Source organism: Carassius carassius, chromosome 32 (genome assembly GCF_963082965.1).
Source record: "Carassius carassius chromosome 32, fCarCar2.1, whole genome shotgun sequence".
In the NCBI taxonomy this organism is placed as follows: domain Eukaryota; kingdom Metazoa; phylum Chordata; class Actinopteri; order Cypriniformes; family Cyprinidae; genus Carassius; species Carassius carassius.
Window position 1 is genome coordinate 19457377 of NC_081786.1, and position 21644 is coordinate 19479020.

At 37.9% G+C, this 21644-nt stretch overlaps 1 protein-coding gene across 7 annotated transcripts in view; it reads right to left on the reverse strand.

Moving 5' to 3' along the window:
• The window catches only part of dnmt3ab (DNA (cytosine-5-)-methyltransferase 3 alpha b), a 77777-nt gene that overhangs the window by 33795 nt on the left and 22338 nt on the right, over positions 1–21644 (reverse strand). For 5 of the 7 annotated variants that reach the window (XM_059520677.1, XM_059520679.1, XM_059520676.1 and 2 more), the window contains exons 5-10: positions 16416–16462; positions 15842–15988; positions 2940–3290; positions 1277–1435; positions 677–784; positions 401–557 (exon numbers count right to left, since the gene is read on the reverse strand). In XM_059520677.1, coding sequence (XP_059376660.1) covers positions 401–557; positions 677–784; positions 1277–1435; positions 2940–3290; positions 15842–15988; positions 16416–16462 — 969 coding nt within the window. The remainder of the gene's footprint in view (positions 1–400; positions 558–676; positions 785–1276; positions 1436–2939; positions 3291–15841; positions 15989–16415; positions 16463–21644) is intronic. The other 2 variants (XM_059520680.1, XM_059520681.1) reach the window with 1 other exon arrangement.

Below are 21644 nucleotides of genomic sequence, written 5' to 3' on the forward strand. Positions count from 1 at the left end.
TGTGGTTTTTGGAGCTTATAGGAATAGTCCACCGAAAAAAAGAGAATTCTGTCATTAATTACTCACCCTCTTGTTGTTCCAAACCTGTACGTCCTTTATTCATCTTGGAAACACAAATTAAGATATTTTTATGAAATCCAAGAGCTTTCTGACCCTCCATAGTTCGAAACTGTGCTACTACGTTCAAGGTCCAGAAAGGTATTAAGAAAGAGTATTAATGAAAGAGTCATCAATTACAGAATTTTCATTTCTGGGTGAACTAACCCTTTTACAAATTAAGTCATTATAGACTGTCGTTGTAACAGAGTTGCATGAAAACCTCATAAGTTTGTGTTTTCTAAGTTTCTAAGTTTTCTTCACCAAGTAAGCAGATATCAATATGAAACAACAGCAGTCTTACCTTCAGGCGGCTCTAGACCTTTAGGTCCTGTGGGTTGAAATCCCGTCATGGCCCATTCAATCATCTGTTTGTTTTGCATTTCTACTGATTTAGAAGTGTCAGTGTCGTCACTCTCCGGGCATGTGAGGAAGGTTTTGCCTGCTCTTGTGCTGGCAACCTGCAAAGCACACCATTCAAACATTTTTTTCTTAGAGAGATTTTGCTTGGAATATAATAATAAACTACAGAAGATCTGATTTGTTCAGTCCTTGATTTATACCACAAACAAATTCCTACCTGTAGCACTTCAAAGATGGCTTTCTTGTACATTGGTTGTTTATTGTAGGTTGGCTGGTGAAAGGCGTTGTGGAAGGAACTTAAAGGCAACAGTTTCTCAACACAGACCTACCGGGAAAAAAAAAAAAAAAACATTTAGATGGATGTTCCGGGTTACAATACAACCTCTATCGACAACAATGGTAGCATGATGCTGAGAACCAGAGAAAAGTATGACTTGTCCCTTCCTGTCAACAAATTCTGTCACAAAAGCTCAAAGGATAGTTCACCCAAAAAATTACAATTTCCAAACTTGTATGAATTTCTTTCCTCTGTTGAATACAAAAGAAGACATTTTCTATCAAATGGCTGCTTGTAGCCATTGACTTCCAACGTATTTTTTTCCTACTATATAATTTAATGGCTACCAGCAACTATTTGGTCTGTCTATTTGGCTACCAACATTGTTTGAAACAACCTGAAGATAAGTAAACGATGACAGAATTTTCATGTTAGGTTGAACTATCCATTTAAATTGCATTGTTTCCTGAAAATCAAAGTCATTCGTTTAAGATTTAACTTGTTTTACACCGTGTGATGTATGAGAGAACACAAACTCACCACAGAAAACTTGCCGTCACCAAACCACATGACCCATCTAGTGCCCTCAGCCGCCCGGCTGCGTCCAGTCATTAACCAGGATACAATCCGGCCTGGCCACCAGGAGAATCCTCGTAACTTTCCCCACACAAGCTCACCAATGCCGAAACCTCGGCCATCCTGCAATATACAAACACAGGACAGATCAACTTTTGATTTCTATCACTTTACATAAATTCAAAAAATAACCTGTGTTTTTTTAATTAACTTTATTTATTTTAACTGTCTTGACCTGTATGGTAACTCTGTGACGATTACTATAAATGGAAGGTTTTCCTATACAAATTTCGCAATGGTTTCAAGTTGGTCACATAGATTTGCCAAGATGACCAACAGTAAGCTACTTGGTTTGAAAGTGTCTTCTATGTGAGCTGTATATTCCCATACTACTGACAATAGACAGTGGACCTATTTTGCCCACAATATATTACAGAAGCTTCACTAATGACTGCACCTTAAAAGTATAGTTTACCCAAAAATTACAATTCTGTCATTAATTACTCACCCTCATGTTGTTCCAAACTCATAAGACCTTCATTCATCTTCAGAACACAAATTAAGATACTTTTGATGAAATCCGAGAGCTTTCTTACCCTGCATAGACAGCAAGGGAACTGTCACGTTCAAGGCCCAGAAAGGTAGCAAGGACATTGTTAAGTTAGTCCATGTGACATCAGTGGTTCAACCTTAATTTTATGAAGCTACGAGAATACTTTTTGTGTGCAAAGAAAACAGAAATGACAGCTTTTTTTTCAACAATTTCTTCTTGTCCCTTTCAGTCTTTGACGCATGTTCACGAGAGTACCACGATGCATGCATGTGGTTTTGCTGACACAAGAGCCAGTGTTGTAGAATCCTGTAGAATGTAGAATCCTGGTGCGCTGCACCATGTTTGCAAGCATAAGAATGCACACGCATGTGTCATGGTACTCATGAACGCGTGTCAAAGACTAACACAGAAGAGAAGAAATTGATGAATAAAGTTGTTATTTTTGTTTTCATTGCAAACACAAAGTATTTTCATAGCATCAAAACATTACTAATGAATCACTGATGTCAAATGGATATTTTAAAGATGTCCTTACCACCTTTTGGGTCATTAAATCTCGGATGTCATCAAAAATATCTTAATCTGAGTTCCAAAGATGAATGAAGGTCTTACGGGTTTGGAACAAGGGTGAGTAATTAATGACAGAATTTTCATTTTTGGGTGAACTAACCCTTTAAGACCAAGAGCTGTCCGACAATAGTTTTAGCATAGTTTCAAATTACTCCTAGATTTCATATGAAACAAACCCTCCAGCAGAAGACAGGTCCCACTGTTTAAACATGGATTTCAAATCTGGTTAGCCGGATAATTTACAGGATAACATAACATTGCATAATCCTGGGATTTCTCTAAGAATAACTATCCTATCAGCAAGAAGGTGTCAAAGGTGGGACATTTTACTTTGATAACAAAAGTAAATTTGAAAAAAGAAAATCCCACATTCTTCCCAAAACTTATCCGTCTAACCAAATAAGCCACAATTGCAGAACCAACCACCCAAACAACAGAATATCTACACAATATTTTAAAATGATCAACCCCAAGCCACCAAGGTCATAAGGAAGTTACTCCTACCTCGTACTCTGACTCTGTGTCAGTGGACTTGGGTGAAGTCTTGTCTCTGTCCCCTATAGACACGGGCTCTGGGGTGGTGGCAACAGTTGGTGAGGCTGGGTCCGTAGGCTGCTGCTGCTGTTGGAAAGGTGGAGGTTGTTGCTGGGGAGAAGGCTGGGGTTTGATGTTGGTCTGAGGTTGAGCTTGAGGCTGTGGCTGTGGCTGTGGCGGTTGCTGCTGTGCTGGCGGCGTCGGTGGAGGAAAGAGTAGTGGGACGGTGATTGTGGAGCTGTCTTTTTGAGCCTCCGACTCTACCTCGCCATGGCCCTCCATTGAGTTCATCACAGACACCAGTTTCGCCTTCTTTTCTGCCTGCAACGTAGGGAACAGCGGGACAGGAAGAGGAGGAGGTAAAGCACATGGAACAGCAATGGCTTTCCTCAGAATAGCACAGTTCAGTGCTTGAGTAATGGTGACTACTCAGTTTGTTTATAGTATTTTAATCCCACGTGCCAACACAAATATCCCCATCCTTTTGATAAAGCACAAGTGCGGCCCTTTTGAGTGAGATAAGTGGCAGAAACTTGTGAAAACAGTCCCCTTTTCATTGCGGTGAAAACTGTGTGTGATCACTTTGTAACAATGAGAGCTCCCCCCGTGGCTGAGATGGATGCGCTCTTGAGAGTTCAGCGAGTTTGTCCAACCTGACTCTAAGCTATTAGGTCAAATCAGAGGACACGAGCCAAGCCATGACTTAAGCAGCTCACAACAAATCCCTAACAGCTGCACCTCTCTCGTCCTCTCGTTCTCTCTCACTCGCACGTGAATCTCTTTCACAGCTGTACTTTCTCTGCTGCTGGTTCCAACTCCATCTCCAATTTCACTCACACACACGTGAACCTGGCAGTGTCGTCTGTGTGTGTGTGTGTGTGTCTGTGTACAGAGAAAATGGTTGCATCCATCCCCAGAAAGCTCTCCCCATGTCTCTCTTTAGCTCACTCCCTCCATTATGGTGGCTATACATTCATATAAGCCCGCAAAGGGGGAAGAGAAGCTCTGGGGCCAAGAGCTCATGAGGGTGCATGAATAGACAGGATGAGAGTGGAGTAGAAACATGTGGCCTCAAATCAAGAAGCCCCACTGTAGTTTATAAATATCTGTATAGCTTCACTGGCTGCCTCGATGAGCAGAGCCATTTCCAACTGAGCCTAAATAAACTTCCAAGGGAGCTGCATAATGTCTAATGTTTAAATATTCGTTTTTTTGTAATCCATGTCATTTCAAAACCAACAAGCAAAGCATGTTTCATAACAAGACAATATTTCTCAGGTTGAAGAATACTGTTCTGTTACACTCAGGTCCTTAAGCGCATGAGATGATACAACAATTAATTTATCTAGGTACAAATTGCATTCGAGCAGCAATATTTCAATTAATATAAGCTGTTTGTCAGAATTTAACAGTGGGAACTTGCTGTCCACTGTAACCCTTCTTCAATGTCCTTAATTCAACTTGGAAAACTGGGGTATGTGGAATTGAGGAAATATAAAGCTGCATCATTAACATAGTGTTGGGGGTAATGCATTACAAGTAACGCGAGTTACGTAATCAGATTACTTTTTTCAAGTAACTAGTAAAGTAACGCATTACTTTTTAATTTACAAGAAAATATCTGAGTTACTTTTTCAAAAAAGTAACGCCAGTTACTTTGTATTCCCATTTTTTGACTGACAAGCCTCCTGTTCCCATATTGGGAGAAATCGGAAGTATGGAGGCGTTGTGTGCGCTGTGTGAACATGTTACTGTAGTTCTAGACTAATTAATTCATCCCACTCACAAAAAAACAAAACAGATTTAGTATTCATCAAAATTAATCAAAACAGTGAAATGCAAACTCAGAATATGACGCAAACCTGCAATAACTAAATATATTAAATAACACAAATGTATCTATTCCCATTTTATTAACAGTCTCTTTGCTGCTGACCTTTAATGATCCAGTTCAACCATACTAATAATTAAAAAATGACTTTAGATAAACTAACAATTGTGCTTCATTGTTTTTTTTTTTATTGATGAAGAGTGTTGAACCTTCTCTCCTGTGTTCTACTGTACAGATGTGAATTTACTTTTCCTTCAGCCTGAGGTTTATTCATTACACTTTTTGGTGTGAAAGGGCTTTTACATTTGCTATAAATAGAACTTCTTATATTAAAAACAATCAAGCCCTGCTCATATTTAAAAAGTAACGTGAAAGTAACGCAAAAGTAATGTAACACATTACTTTCCATAAAAAGTAACTAAGTAACATATTTAGTTACTTTTTTAGGGAGTAACGCAATATTGTAAGGCATTACTTTTAAAAGTAACTTTCCCCAACACTGCTGACCTCATATGTCATTCCCCCAGAACTTCTTCCATTTTACATCAGTGAGTGCAAGCTAGATTAAAGTGATTATTACATTTTGAATATGGATATTTTTTTTACAAAAACGCATTGATTGACTAGAGAAGGCCTTTGTTCACCCCCCAGAGCCGTGTGAGACATTTTTCTTTAATGGATACGCTTTTTATTAAACTTCTCATGAACCGATGCAGTGCAACACCCACTGTGTGGCATGAAACAGCTTGAAAGACCAAAGGAAATTTTTTAAATAACTCTGACTGGATTCATACGAAAGAAGAACGTAATATACACCTAGGATGACTTCAAAGTGAGTAATTTATGGGCTAATTTTCATTTTGGGTGAACTAACGCTTTAAATCAGAATATAATTGAAATCTGAAACCCTTATCTAATGAAAATTTTATCTTGAGCTACCCAAGACTGATTCCAACTCACATGCATGCGGCTTTGTTCCCTATAAATGTACACAATTTACATTACACACAACAAGCCGAACTCACCCTACGTGACTGATGAAGAGTAATAATCCCTGCTTTTGATATAAACCCCCACATAACTTCTGAATAGCTTGAAAATCCCCCAAGTTTAAGTTGTCAAAGCTATCACAGATACTAAAGACTGTCAAAACCAATCATAAATAATGACAGAGGCTGCCAATATTGCAGGCGACTATTGTGTATCAAACCGTCGACTCGGGAAGAAGGAAAGGGTTATTTCTACATAAAAAATAAGGAAATTAATAGAAAACTGAAATCTCCCCAAAAACTGGGGGAGGAGAGGGAGGCACTGCGGCTATAAGTGGAGATTTGCTTCTGGGCGTGTTTTCTTTCCCCCCAACTGTAAATGCCCCTCTTCAGGGGCCTCACTATAGCTCTTGAAATTGAGGGAGGGGGAGACGAGAAGGAAGGAAAGGGGGAGGTTTTCAAGAGTACAGTACTTTACAGTCTTTGTCAGCCACAAACACAAGGTCCAGCTCAGGAATAACAAGATAAATAAATAGTATGTCATCCACAACAGTGATCTTAAAATAACCAGATAACCAGTTTATTTATAATAGTCCTAAGAAAAAAATATAACAACAAACACAAACAATTACAGCAAGCTGTACTGTTGGAATCACTTTGAATAAATACTTCATAAATGTTTACTGAATAAATGCATTTATAAAGATAAAGATTATTAAAAAGCATGAAAATTTACCCATTTGCTGGCCTAGTTTTCTACACGGCTGTCCAAAAGATAGAAAGCTAATTTACAGAGGTGGGTAGAGTACCCAAAAACTGTACTCAAGTAAAAGTAAAAGTACTTCTAGAAATATTTACTCAAGTAAAAGTAAAAGTACTAGTCTTGAATAGTTACTTGAGTAAGAGTAAAAGAGTATCGGATAAAAAATCTACTCAAGTAGTTAGTTACTAGTTACTTTGGGTCATATATACTGTACTGAGCCTATTTTTATTTAGATATATAGATAAAATGTATGTAATGTATGTGTGCGTGTATAAATGTATATATTTCATCAGCCTTTACTATAATTTATGTAATTTATTATAAAACCCTGTCTGTTTACTTAAGTAACAGATATAGGTGTCATGCCATAACATATTTTAATACGACTGACTTTATATTAAATGTGAGTTTAACATTGAAAGTTAATGTGATATAAATATTGCTACTAATCTTTCATTATTCAGAAAGAGAGCAAATAACATTTACATTATTAAAGATAATTTTCACTGACAGTATAGATTTCAATCACTCTCAGAAACTCCCATTAAAATCACTGAAACTGTTAACACTGTGAAATCAATATCTTAATTAAAGATTCGTACACACATCTGCACTTTGTTGTTTCTGACGAGAGAATTCGCCAGAAAGAGGTATTCAGTCAGCGAGCGAGTGAAGGAAGCACCGGCATTTTAGCGATGACTCATCTGAACGCCTCTGATTGGCCAATGCTTTAATAAGCTCAAAAGAATCATGTGTGATTTGTTATAATACGCAGCGCTGTATAAACGCATCTATCTCTGGCTAAGCGCCAGCAAGCAATCACAGATCTGAATTTAGCAGCTGATAATTTGACTCGCTGAACGTACTCGCACAGGTGTGATTGTATTAAAATTAATAAAATCTTAATCGGCTATTTTTTGTCTTTTGGAAGCTGCATTCAACTTGACTCCCCTCTGTTATAAGCCACACACGTAACGTTACAACAAAGTAATGTCACAGTGGTATCGTGTACTGTAATCGAATGTAGTCCAAGTTATTACCTGTTAAACAGTAGACAGCACACGCGGTGTTCATCTAATAAGGATCTCCATCGCTAGCAAATAATAGCCTTTGCAGATTTGCTTTCAATTCAGTGCAGTTCCAGCCACGTTTTCAACGCTCTTTCTGTTCTTAAACGTTACAACTCCGAGTGAACCACTTCAGACGCTCAGCGCGTGCGGCAGGGAACTGAACGACTCATTCAAACTGATTCATGAACCAATTCACCCGTTTGCCAATTGGTTTGATCAAGCCTTTGAACAGAATTGAATCAAAAGAATGAATCATTCACGAATGGGCATCGCTCATTGCCCAGAGAAAAGTAGACGGGCGCGTTTGGAATAAACTGAAGCATTATAACATTTATTGCATTAAGATAAAGTAACGAGAGGAGCGTAACACACAGTAACGAAGTAAAAGTACAGATTTTTCCCCAAAAATTTACTCAAGTAAGAGTATAAGGTACCCATCTTTAAATATACTCCGAAAAGTATTCGTTACCCCAAAAAATTACTCAAGTAAATGTAACGAAGTAAATGTAACTCGTTACTACCCACCTCTGCTAATTTAGAAGACTAAAAACACAGATGTTAAGATGTATTTAGAGAAAATGTTTCTGAAACTAGTACTACTAGTCTTCCATTTCTAACTAACAAATAATATCCTCCAGCTACTGAAGTAATGAGATGTAAATCTCAGCATCAGCACTAAGAAAACTTACTTTTAAGCAACTATGGGACAAAAAATGTGGATGTACTGTAATGGTATCTATAATGCAGTACTTTCACTTAAGCCAAAAATTGCCACATTGAATAATACAGAAGCTTAAGGCGGGCGTACACGGTGCGAATTCGGATGGTCGGAAGATTGTATGTCCACGCACACGGCACGAGTGAGTTTATCTGAAAATCGTACGGACGAGATGATATACGACACGATTTTACAACCTGCGAATTCCAGAAGCAATCGCACGAATCGATTTTTCAGCAATAGGAAACCGGGACGTTTGGTCACCCTGTGTTTGTGTGTGTGTGTTCTTATAGGTTTATAAATATCTGAAATAGGTATTGCAATGTAAACATGGTTTGTGAGGACAATTCCTGTGCCCTCGTAAACCAAATGGCTTTAAAAAAAAATACTATACGGTGTTTAATAGAAATTTTAAACATGCATTTTCCGTAATGGATAGAGGTGTATGGGGATATACAGTATAGAATACCGTTACGTCTATGGAGAGTCCCTGTAAACTACATAATGCGTGTGTGAGAGAGAGCGCGCGCGAGAGAGAGAGAGAACTAAAAAGCATGGTACACGTTGCTAGAAACATCATACAGCGCTCGCTGTTCCTGTCAGACTTCAGCGAGTTTATCCTCCTGGTAAATAGTCCACATTCGCCATGGCGCTGTCCTGTTCGTGTTTCTTCTTCTGTGGTTTTCCTAGTTCGTGATTGGTCTACTTCAGATAAATCAACAAATCGGCTCCTTCAACCGCACACATGTCACGAATTCGAACCGATAGCTCACGAACTTTTTAGACATGTTTAAAAATGATCGGGAGGTCGGGAAGTGCTCGTAAGCCACTCTGCTCGGCTCGTAATTCATTGCAAATGATACGAGCCGCGACCATACGAGCATACGCGATTTCCACACGATTGAAAAAAATCGCATGCGAACTCGTACGACAGCAAAAATCGCACCGTGTACGCCCGCCTTAGAGAACTAAGTGATAAACTAACCTCTTCAGTTAAAGCTCTTTTACACAGTACGCATGAATCCAATACTGAAAGGTAAGAAGGGTAACATTCTGAGAGAGTGTTTTTTAAGCTCTCTTTTAAAGATTGTGTGCTGTATGGAGGGCTACCTATATCTGAAAGGAAACACCCATGGCCTTAAGCTGCTCTCCACATTACAATGATCAACCAAGCCTCTTTTCCAAGAAAGCTCCTCTGGCAAATTCTTTTTTCCAACCTTATTGTAATTTTTTATATACCATGACAATTCGATTCAATTCTATGATCAGCTACTGCACATGGATGCCTGTAGGTCTATTATTTTGCATGTTAGGCCTTTGAATGTGTTGCTGTTCATATGACATAGGAATGAAAAACAGCATTACTAAAAAAACAATATACCTTTATGATTTATGATCATAAGGACAGCCTGAGGCTAATGTAAGAGACTTGCAGGCCAAATGCCACATTGTTACTATGTCATACATGTTTTTTTTACACTTTTATTCCTTACAAATTTAATTACTAAATGTGATCATTTAAATATGCCAACAAGCTAACATTTATGATAGAATGATAGCCTTGGAACAATTAGTCTGGGATGAAAATTGGGTTGAAAAATCAGTATTATGACACAGCGCATGCTATACAACATTGCTTCTTTAGGGAAGAAAGAAAAAAATATAAAAAATGTATAAATTATAAAATTGTTAGCAAAAAATATATAATATAGGCTTGTAAGAATAAATGTATTTATTTAAAAAAGGAATAGTTCTCCCCAAAATGAAAATTTACTCACCTTTAGGCTATCCAAGATGTAGACAAGTTTATCTCATTACAACCCATTTGGAGAAATTTAGCATTATATTTGATTACCAATGGATCCTCTGCAGTGAATGGGTGCCGTCAGAATGAAGCTGCTGTTATTCAAACAGCTAACAAAACCCTTATAATAATCCACAAGTAATACACATGACTCCAGTCCATCAATTAACAACTCGGGAAGTAAAAAGCAGTGTGTTTGTTAGAGGGAAAAGAATTCAACTTTTGCATCTGGCCAAAATACCAGTCCATAATCCACAATAATGCTTCCTCCAGTCAAAAAGTCCATCCCTTGATGTCCTTTCACATCAAAATTCACCTACATATTTGTTTGCATAACTGTTTTGGACTGTTTTCAGTTGTACACAGTGTGTGATCTGTGCTGTGTTTTAGCCAGAAGCAATGTTTTGAAGTTAAACAAGACTTTATGCTGGAATTGTTTATTATAAACATGTAGCTTTTCACTTCATAAGATGTTGACTGATGTTATTGTGATGTTTTTATCAGCTGTTTGGACTCTCATTCTGATGGCACCCATTCACTGCAGAGGATCCATTGGAGAAGCAAGTGATGTAATGCTACATTTCTCCAAATCTGTTCCGATGAAGAAACAAACTCCTACATTTCGGATGGCCTGAGGGTGAAAACATTTTCAGCAGTTTTTCATTTTGTGGTGAACTATTATACCATACCAATTATACCAAGTTAATAAACAATATATTAATATTATTTTTAATTTAATAAAATTAAATATTTCTATTTACTTATTTTAACTGAAAAAAGCCAAACTTGTTGTACACAGCTGACAGACAGTCAGTCTGCAGCGCACAGAAACATTATGAATGGTTTCCAAACAAACAATGTTTAATAAATACTGTTCCCTTAAACTTTTTTGAACAGTAAGAGGAAACAGTGTGATTTAATTCAAATGCCGGCAGCACAGCAGTGCACACTGAAATTCCAACAGGCAGGGGATGAATGGCTATCGCCACTGTGGGACAATCGCATTTATTTTGATTTGACTTTGTGAGAGACCGAACAAAGGCTGTTCACTTTTTAGCCTCCCAAGTCCAGAGAATAGAGGATGCATTTAGTTTGCGATTGTACTGGGTCCATTAAAGACTCTGTAATTACTAGTGCAGCAGAGGTCAGGCATGCTAAATGAGTCTTAGTCTAAGTGCCTTAATGTTGAAGTTTTTTTAAAGCGTTATCTTTATTTGTTCACTTCAAGTTGTGCAAAATGATTTTAGTCTAAAATCAGCTATTTCCTTAAATTGCTGATGAATCTTCAAAAGCTGAAGTGCAAAAGTCTGCCTGCTTCAGTCTGTGCAGCCTTGACTCAGAGTACGAGCAAACTCTGGCAGCGCACTAATCACACGTGCTTCCCGGGTTCACTCGGTTCATTCATATTTGCATATCCTTAAAAAGACATGCACCACATTTTCGTATCAACACAAGCAACAAACGCTGCCAAATTTACATGTTTGCGGTACCGACCCAAATCTGACAGACTGTAAAAAGCATATTATCTTTGTTTTCAAGCTTAAAAGCAAAACTTTCCTTTAAAAATAAGTGTAAAAGCATAAGTTCGAGTTAAAACATGCTACGTCTCTACAACCCTAATGTATAAATAACCACAAAAAGCACACTATCAGATCACAGCACACTTAAAAACCAAGTATAAACTTTCAAACATGAACAATGCCAAATATATGCCCTATGCACAACATCCTGCAGAGACAGTAAAACAGGAAATACATTCAGCTCTCTGCTATCCCCCTGTGATAACACACAGGCTAGAAAAAAAAAATCCCTTTTAAGCAAAGCCTTTTGTCTTGTACTTGCAATGTTTTTAAGCCCGGTCCGGCACTCTGGTTTTAAAGAGATGGGTTTCCTTTAAGCTACCCAAGGCAGATGGTCCGTAACAAGTCTCCTGGAAATACCTGAAGTCAGCATATTCCTCCTCCAGCAAGTCTACTCAGACATGCACACTGTCCCGTGTGCTATCAACAACAAACAAGCCAGCCGACCTACCCATACACGCCTGCACTCGGCACTTTAAATCCAACGTGTGAGTCGCTTTTTTTCTTGCCCCACTCTTGGCTCAGTGGAGACCCCTTCAAAAAAAAAAAAAAAAAAAAGAGGAAAAAAAAAACAGAAAGCATGAACATTTCTTTGTCTGGGAATTCAGGTCAGGTGGTTCCCAACAGGAATTCTGGTTGGCTAGAGAGGACTTGCAGAATGTTGGCGGCTGTCCAGGAGGCTGTCTTGCAAGCAGCGCTGGAAATTCGCTGTAAACCTCATCTTCACCCTTATATCCATAGTACGGAGTTCATTTCCACTGCAGAGAGAGTAGTGAGGGGAGAGGGGGAGGAGTGAAGTGAACAGGATGGGGGTGGGAAAGAGGAATCTACTGTAGTGTTGGGCACTTATATATATATAAAAAAAAGAGAGACATGATCCCAGCAGGCTGGGTTTTATTCCCCCCCCCCTTAGGGCCACCCCTTCACTGCTAACAAAGCTCTGCTGACTGTATGCAGCTCAGGCCTCGTAGCCAGAGGAAGGAAACATGTCAAGGCCCCTTTCAATAGAGCCTGCTGCAATGTTGTGTCCAGTGTGGAGCTGCTTCGAGAAAACATGACTCCACAGACCTTCGGAGAGCAAACAGAGAAATGACATGTTACGATCTGGGCTCTTCCACAATGTGCCTATTCAGAGAAATAAAAATTCCCAGGCTCCCGATGGAGGATTCCTGCTCTCTGCATGAAGAATGCGAAACGCCCATTTCTCTGGAATTTTACGACGTCCACTCACGAGACAACTGTGTGTCCGGCTAATTTGGCTGTATTTCTAGGATCTCTGACACTTTAATGGCTTATCCTCAAACACAGTGAGGCAAGGGTTGGAGGGAAAAAAATCGGGGTGGGGGGAGCTTGATGTCGATTGGTTGGCTCTCTTTGGTTACCGAGGAAAAAGAACGTTATGTAACAGAGCAGTTCTCACCATGCAACACAGTAGAAAAACTGTCAAGCACCTGTACCTGTGATGATTATTATAGATTCACTATAGCAATGGCTGTTAAAGGGATAGTTCACCCAAAAATAACAATTCTGTTATTAATTACAAACCCGACATTCACTCATCTTTGGAAAACAAATTAAGATGTTTTTGATGAAACCTGAGAGTTTTCTGACCCTGCATAGCCAGCAACAGAACTACCACGTTTAAGCCCCAGAAAGGTAGTAAGGACATTGTTAAAATAGTCCATGTGACATCAGTGGTTCAACAGCAATTTCTTCTCTTCTGAGTTTGTCTTCGACGTGTGTTCACAAGAGTACCACAACGTCTATGCAGGGTCTGACAGCTCTCGGATTTCTTAAAAAATATGTCAATTTGTGTTCTGAAGATGAATTAAGGTCTTAAGGGTTTGGAACAACATGAAGTTAAAGGTTTCTCGACCCCAAAATGAAAGTTTTGTCATCAATCACTTACCGCCATGTCGTTCCAATCCTGTAAAAGCTTTGTTTGTCTTCAGAACACAATTTAAGATATTTTGGATGAAAACTGGGAGGCTTGTGACTGTCCCATAGTCTGCCAAGTAACTTACACTGTCAAGATCGAGAAAAGTATGAAAGACGTCGTCAGAATAGTCCACCTGCCATCAGTGGTTCAACCGTAACATTAGCGATGAGAATACTTTTTTGTTTGCAAAGAAAACAAAAATAACGACTTTATTCAACAATTTTCTACCATGGATTGTTGAATAAAGTCTTTATTTTTGTTATATTTGCATACAAAAAGTATTCTCATCGCTTCATAACGTTACGGTTGAACCACTGATGGCAGATGGACAAAAAAATATCTTACATTGGGTTCCGAAGACATTTACAGGTTTGAAATTACATGGGTGTAAGTGATTACTGACATAATTTGGGTGTACTATTCCTTTAAGAGAGCCAAATTAATGATTGAAATCAGTGTTTCCCAGCCTTTTTTGTACCCCGTCAAACCGATCAGTAAAGGCTCATTCACACTAGGGACAATAATGATAACTATAACTATAAAGTTTCAATAATTTTGTTAATTCTATGAGAAAAGTGGATTCCACACTTTCAGAACTGTTTTCAGCAGTTGAACGATAAAAACATTTAGAGATCATCAGAATACACCTGACCTTAAAGAGCTTGAGCATTTTAACCATCAGAAGACAAAACTGCAGTGCTTTATTATAAAACATTGAATGTTATCGTCTGTTGGTCACACTTTATTTTAAGTTCCGATTCTCGCAATTAACAAACAATTAACTATGGCTTTTGCCTCAATAAACTACTAATTTGCTGCTTATTAATAGTTAGTAAGTTGGTTGTTAAGTTTAGGGGTTAGGATTACGGATGTGGAATATGGTCATGCAGAATATGTACTTTATAAGTACTACTAAAAAGCCAATATGTTATTAACAGGCATGCTAATAAGCAACAATAGATATACAAGATATAGGACAATTATAGTAAATTCTCACTATTATCTATTGTTAATAGTGAGAATTTACTATAATTGTCCTATATCTTGAATTGAACTATATCTTTATGTTGTGAACCAACATGTCCCTTAAATTATATTAAACTGGATTTTCTTTAAAAATAGCCCTGGGTGGGACTAGCTGTATGCTTGGCAAATGACAGACAGGAGTGTTCTGGAAACCTGTTTAAGTGCCACTAGTGGAGCAGAAATCACACTCCCATTCAAGTCAAGACACATCACAACAATTTCAGCTCTGCACATTCAAGTAACGGGTATAAAAATTCAACATGACTCAGACAATAGACAAAAAAAATGAAATGATGATATAACCTTTGATTTTCTTCCTGAAATGTCACATTCTTGATCTTGGATTATTTGCGATCTCTCCAATAATTAGTGCAATAGATTAATAAATTACAATTAAACAGTACAAAGGCCAACTAAAGCTTTTCTTAGGGTGGTGCAACTGGGTCAACCATCCCATGCTAGGGATGACTCTGATCCTAACCAGGAGCAACAAGTGTCCAGTCATGTTGTTTTTTTTTTTTGTCCACACAAAAATGCTCTGGCAATCACAACTATACAGATACACAGTATACACAATACAGATAAGCTGACGAATATATCTACTGTACCAATATATACCGATATACTGATACCGATAAGAGATAAACATTTCAAATATTTTGTATATAAATATTTAAAACATCTAATTGAACATTAATAACTAATGCAAAATTGAGTAAAGAAGCTTGCACAATGAAATATCCAATATTTATTACCGATAAACGTTAAAATCTCTAATATTGGCCAATAACCAATCAGGAACAAAAAAATAAATAAAACGTACTGTATCTATGGATTATTGACTGCTACAAACTACCATTACCGTTATTTTAACACCTCTGACTGGCCACTGCATTCATAACGGACATGTCTGTGCATGGTTATAATGAGTAAACCACTAGATTTTCAGTGTGAGAAGAAGCCAGCAAGACATCTCATGAAATAAATGGTACCTTCATGCGAGATCAAATGACTCATCAAATACACTTGGCTTTCACAGAGTCTAGGTGATTCGCAGAGTCGTCGTCCTGGCAAACGTTCCTGCTATAATAGAAATGCTGACAGGCTCCCTATCACTCTTCCTCTGGGACAGTGGTGAGCAGTGGTACTCACCTCCAACTTCCACTTTGCCAGCAACTCCTCCCTGGTCCTCTTGCTAATGTAATAAGGGTCACCGGCCTGGAAGGTTACTCTGGGCATGGGTCTTTGACGGAGGCTGACTTCCCAGCCCACTCCCCCACGGAGCCTCCCTCGAGCTCCCTGTTTAAAGGGACAAAAGCAAAAAAAAAAAGGAAAAGAAAAAATTAACGACATCTATCTATGCGATCCTAAATGAAGGAAGGAATTAGGTGGATCGTCAGCGAATTATTTCGGAGCGTTTCGCAAATGGACTAGTGGGGGACTCTCAAACTAAGGGTACTCGAGGGTTGGAGCGTCCGGATGGCTGGTGGAGAACAGGGACCCTTGTTTTGAAGCAGAGGACCAAGTGTATTTGATATTTCACCATTAGGGTACCATTTCTTTCATAATCAAGTGGCTGGAAAAACAGGTTCCATTTTATCTTCCTAGGAATTTCCTCTGAGATCTTGAGCAATTAACAGAAAAGGTTGAATTTTCACAGACGGACACACACAAAAGTGCACACATGTATATCACAAACAGGCACACAACAGGAAGACAGTTTTACCTCATTCTTTGCAGAGTCCCCACCCTCGTCCTCCTTGTGCTCCACGTCTAGAGGGAAACAGCCACAAGAACAAGCTATTACCTGAAATGTTTCTGACAGTCCAGATTTGTCGCAATGGTCTTCACCAATCTCCAGTATAAGGCCTCAATGGTATTTTTGCAGCAACAGAAATTTTTACAAGGCTTTAATGTGGAAGAGTAAGCATAACATAGCTTTGAGCCAAAATAAACTTTTCTCATTTGTGTGGTGTGCAAAAAAAGGTTTTTACTTGTAAAGCAGGAAGACGGACCATTTTAGCTTGAGGGCTTTGTGTTACTAAATTAAAGTCTCTGAGAACTTTAGAAACAGAGTATTAATGTCAGTCAATCACTTCCAAAAGACTTGCTGGGTTGCTAAATATGTGAAAATTGCCACAGGGCAATATTTACTTACACACAGCATGAATGTGTCTTTGTGTGTGGCACCAAAATATCACCATTTAAAAAATTGTTTCTGGCCAACATGACCAGATGTACTATGTGTACTATAATTCGCTGGATTGAAAGCATAACAGATGATTGGCTTAATAAAGAGGACACAGTTTAAATAATGCAGGAAACAATTTAAATAATTGTGAATCTGTCAAAACATCTACATAAATCTACATGGTAACAACACAACCATTTAAACATTTTGTAAACACACCATGTTTATTTATGAATTGTGCTTTTCATGTGTCACATTTTTGAATAAGAAGGTGGGTTTAAATTTTGTGAATCATATTATTTGAATGATTTTGAAGCTATTTTGGTTCCATACTTGGCATAACAGATTTTTTGTTTTGTTTTGTTTTACTTTCTGTATGACTGCAGCTATAGCCTTAAAGTGTTGTTTCAAAATGTTAAAATAAAGTATCAGTGCATGCACATATTTTTCAAATATTATAATATTGTATAAAACAAGTGCTCATTCATTTGGATTATATTGGCCGTCACGGCTCTATACATCAGTATCAAAATCAGCCATTGAAGAGCCAATATCAGTCAACCACTTCTTTTAATATCAATTGCCTCAAAAAATAGCAGTAATTCCAAAAGCATGAAATCAAAAATGATCATGTGCGCTACACACAAACTAAACCATTCTCTGCAGGCTCCAATAAGAACACAGACATGCAGGCCATCATGAATACTAGCAACAATGAAACAACCCCTTTGACTCATAATCATAGCGGATTTGACATCTCTGACATTCAGTGACTTTGCAAGCGGGTAAGCCCCATCGTCTTTGGCCGTTGTTTTGTGTCTCACACCTTTTTTTTTAATGGTACAGTTAGAAGTATTTTTCAGATGGTGTGTCAAGTTAAAAATAGCCTGCTCTATTCCATTCCATTCGAAACCAAAAATGTGAACAACCCTAAGAAACATGTTGAGTCAGTGGCTGAATCGACTGATGTAAGAATAGTACCCCATTTTCATCCAAAAAAAGACTAAGAAAATGTAAAACAAAATGGCAGCAGATTCAATCTACGACTAATAATGGTTAATGTGATAACTAGTCAGTCTGAACAGTAAAGTAATACCATTGCAATCTAATGTACCTAAAAAAAAATCAGTAACTAACTACAATTTTGGAATAACTTCCCCAACACTCATACTTTCTCCGTACTCATCTAACGCCATTCATCTTGCGCACATTCCACAGTGCCATAATGGATCCTCCCGAATTTCTTGAAAAGTTCGGACTCCTTTTTTGCCCTGGCATTGATTTATACTCTTGACGTCTCCACATACAAAAGGATGTAGTTCATGGCTAAACAGCTTTGTCTTGGCTGGGTTCAGCAGGTAAGGTTGAGGTAAGCCAAAGGCTACGATCACCAGTGACCAGAAACATTAGCAGGGCTATCATGATGATTCATGATTCAGGAGTACTGAGACTCCCTTCTAACTTGGGGTTGAGGAAGCCAATATTACTGAGAGCTCAACAAAGCTTTCCAAAAGCACACCCACAATTCCACTACCACATCAATAAAAGTGGCCCCTCAAAAGGTTCATTTTCGTTCAAGTGAAAAACCAGCTACAGATTCACTAATTTACTTTATTACTGTATAGAGCATCTGATAGAATAGTTTATTTCCTAAACCCTTTCCTTTTTGCTTGAAGCCCAACATTAGCATGATATGCAGATCAAAAGTAACATTCACCATTACAAACTTTCCCACATCAAAGTTCTGAGAGGTAAATAAAAAAAAAAAAGATTAGCTTGAACTCTGCAAGTTAGAAATAATGAGAAATTAAAGAGACATCTTTTTATGTCCATTTGCTAAATGTCAGTTCCTAAACTGTGAATGCAATCCCAGTGGTGATGTGTTTCATGAGAAATGTATGTTTCAACAATGACAACTTCATCCTCAGTGAATCTACTGACTGTAAGCTGCAAAACTGACAAACATTCTCAGCGTTCTCAAAATTGACTCAATAAACAGCCCTACTACCAAATGCATAAATGTACATTACTACGTACACTTCAGCACTACTAAGTACACTTCAGCAAAAAAAAAATTTTTTTAAGTAAAATAAAATAAAAGAAGTGTAGAGTCTTGCATGGTGAGCGTGTATAGAGGCCATGGCGGTTGAGTGCATTCCTTATTATTTTCTTGAAACAATTGTACCAGTTAATTCCAGGTCTTTCTGAAGCCCTCTACAAGTGGTCCTTGGCTCTTAAACAACTCTTCTGATAATACTTTTCACTCTTCTGTCAGAAATCTTGTAAGGAGTTAATAATCATAATAACTAGGGGTGTGCCATATCATACCATCCATGATAATACCGGTATACATTTTTACATTATAAAAACGTGTCATTTCACGATATCAATGATATAGCGATTCAATGATGTATGGTGGATGTACGTTTTCTAGTGCGCACAACAACAACACCACAAAACCAATAGGTGTGTTTGACTTGAAGCAGCGCTGCTTGGACTGATAGGTGTTTGACAACAAATTATCGTGAGAGGGGTGCTAGAGCATATTTGAGAGCACACTCTTACCTTTAAAAATAGGCGAGGATCATATCTTAAGTAAAGCGGTGTGGAGAGAGGAAAGAGTGACTTCTACCGACTGCCTGAGACCAGTGTAAAAAGACGGCCTGCACGTTGTTATACTGTACTTATTAATACTTATTTTAGCCACTGTATGTATGCATGTATATATATGTATAAGTACAGACAAAAAGTTTGGACACACCTTCTCATTCAAAGAGTTTTCTTTATTTTCATGACTTCTGGTCTGTACTGTATATATATATATATGTATGTATGTATATGTATACTGTATGTATTTATGTGTATATATATATATATATATATATATATATATATATATATATATATATATATATATGCATGCTGAAAAAGAATTAGAGAATACTTTTTATTATAGAATATTTTTTGGAATTAAAATCTGAGATGAATATTGAGATCAGTGTGACAAACAAGAATTTGAATGAAGTCTGCAAATGCATCTGTTCAGACCAACACAAACATTTCCACATTGTCAATGCAACAATAAAATAAATAAATAAATAAATAACAATTAAAATAAAATAATTACAAATATATAAAATGCCTTTAAAATTACCACTCATTTATTAAACTGCATTTTGAGAGCACTTTTCTGATATATGCCTACAGCACAAAGACATGAAAGAACCTTAAATGAATGCATGAAAGAATCCTAAATACCTCATTTTGATAATCAATGTGGGATTTAGACCAGGCTCACATGGAGTCTGTCACGGCATATTCATGACGTGAAGTCAAAAGAAGTAGACAGCACCCATTTTAATAACCCACTAGCCTAAGAAAAGTCTGTTTAAAGTCTATCAAAGCTCCGTCACCCAGCCACATCACAACACTTGAGCGCCGAGAGTCAAACCTTAGAGCTTGTTTTCTTCACAAGAGCCATCAAAAGCCTGCCAGTGAAGTACCAAAACAAAAGGCCTTGACCCGCGAGTCCTCTTCACATTTTTAGCAAGTGCAAATCCTCTCCCGACACATCTTTCTGTCTCTTCCTCTTTTCTCAGTGGCTCGATGGGAATAAGAAACCCTGTCTGTACGGTGAGGAAAGGGTTCATCCTGCTGAGACTGCCAAGGTCACTGGGTTTGTGAGCATGGTTGGCATCTAGCGTCCGGCGTGCCAGTTTGAGCACATGCCAGCATGCGTGCTCAGAGCGTTCATTTCCCCTTCACTGGAATGAAATGCATCCTGTGCCCTCTAGATAGAGGAATGAAAAAGACAGGTACTGCCGGATTTGCCCATTCTCTGTCAATCAAAGCAAGACTGTTCTTTTTGACTCACTATACAGAGTACATGGTTCAGTAAAATCTTTGTTGGGATTGAATTAATGACTTAATGAGTATTGATTAGCATTAGTGCCGGGTTAATGAAGTCTGGCAAATAGTGGTAGTGACTAGTGCAAATAAACCTTATTTATGGTTAAATCTGTAACCAGTTATATGTAGCCTACCAATAATATTAAGGCGTCCAATGTTAATTTGTTTTAACAAGCTCCTGACTGATATATATCAGATTAACTTGGGTATATTACAGCGGCAATCTCCATTTTGCTTACAAATAAACTTGCTTATATATCTCATAACCTGTCTCTGTCACATATTCTCTGTAAATTCACTCTCACTTAATCACTTATTTTATTTAATAAAAAACTGTTAAGATATATTTTTTTATTGATCACCCTTCTGAAACCTGAAAATGACAACTGCGACACCCTGTGGGACAGTACCTGAGCCCGCAAGCCCTCATAAAGTGTGTCATTTGGGAAATGTGTGGGCAAAACAGTCTTTAAAGGGATAGCTCACCCCAGACATTTTAATTTGTTGTTTATTTACTCAACCTCAGGCCATCCAAGATGTAACTGACTTTTTTCTTGAGTAGAACAGTAATGAAGATTTTTAGCTGAAACCACGGTCCTTGGTGATTCATAAAATGCAAGTCAATGATTGAGAGTCAAACAAGCATAGAAGGCAACACATGTTATAGCAGGATGGATTCTGATTGGGTGTCAATGTTTTTAGCATTCATCGTTCAAAAAAGCGTTCTGAAAGTGATTACAACTATATTGTTTCTCTGTGCATTTATCATTATAGCTGTGGTTTGGTCTCCGCTATTCTTTAATATTGAGAACGATTTTTCTTTATCGTTATCTTTATAGTTATTGTTCTGGTGTG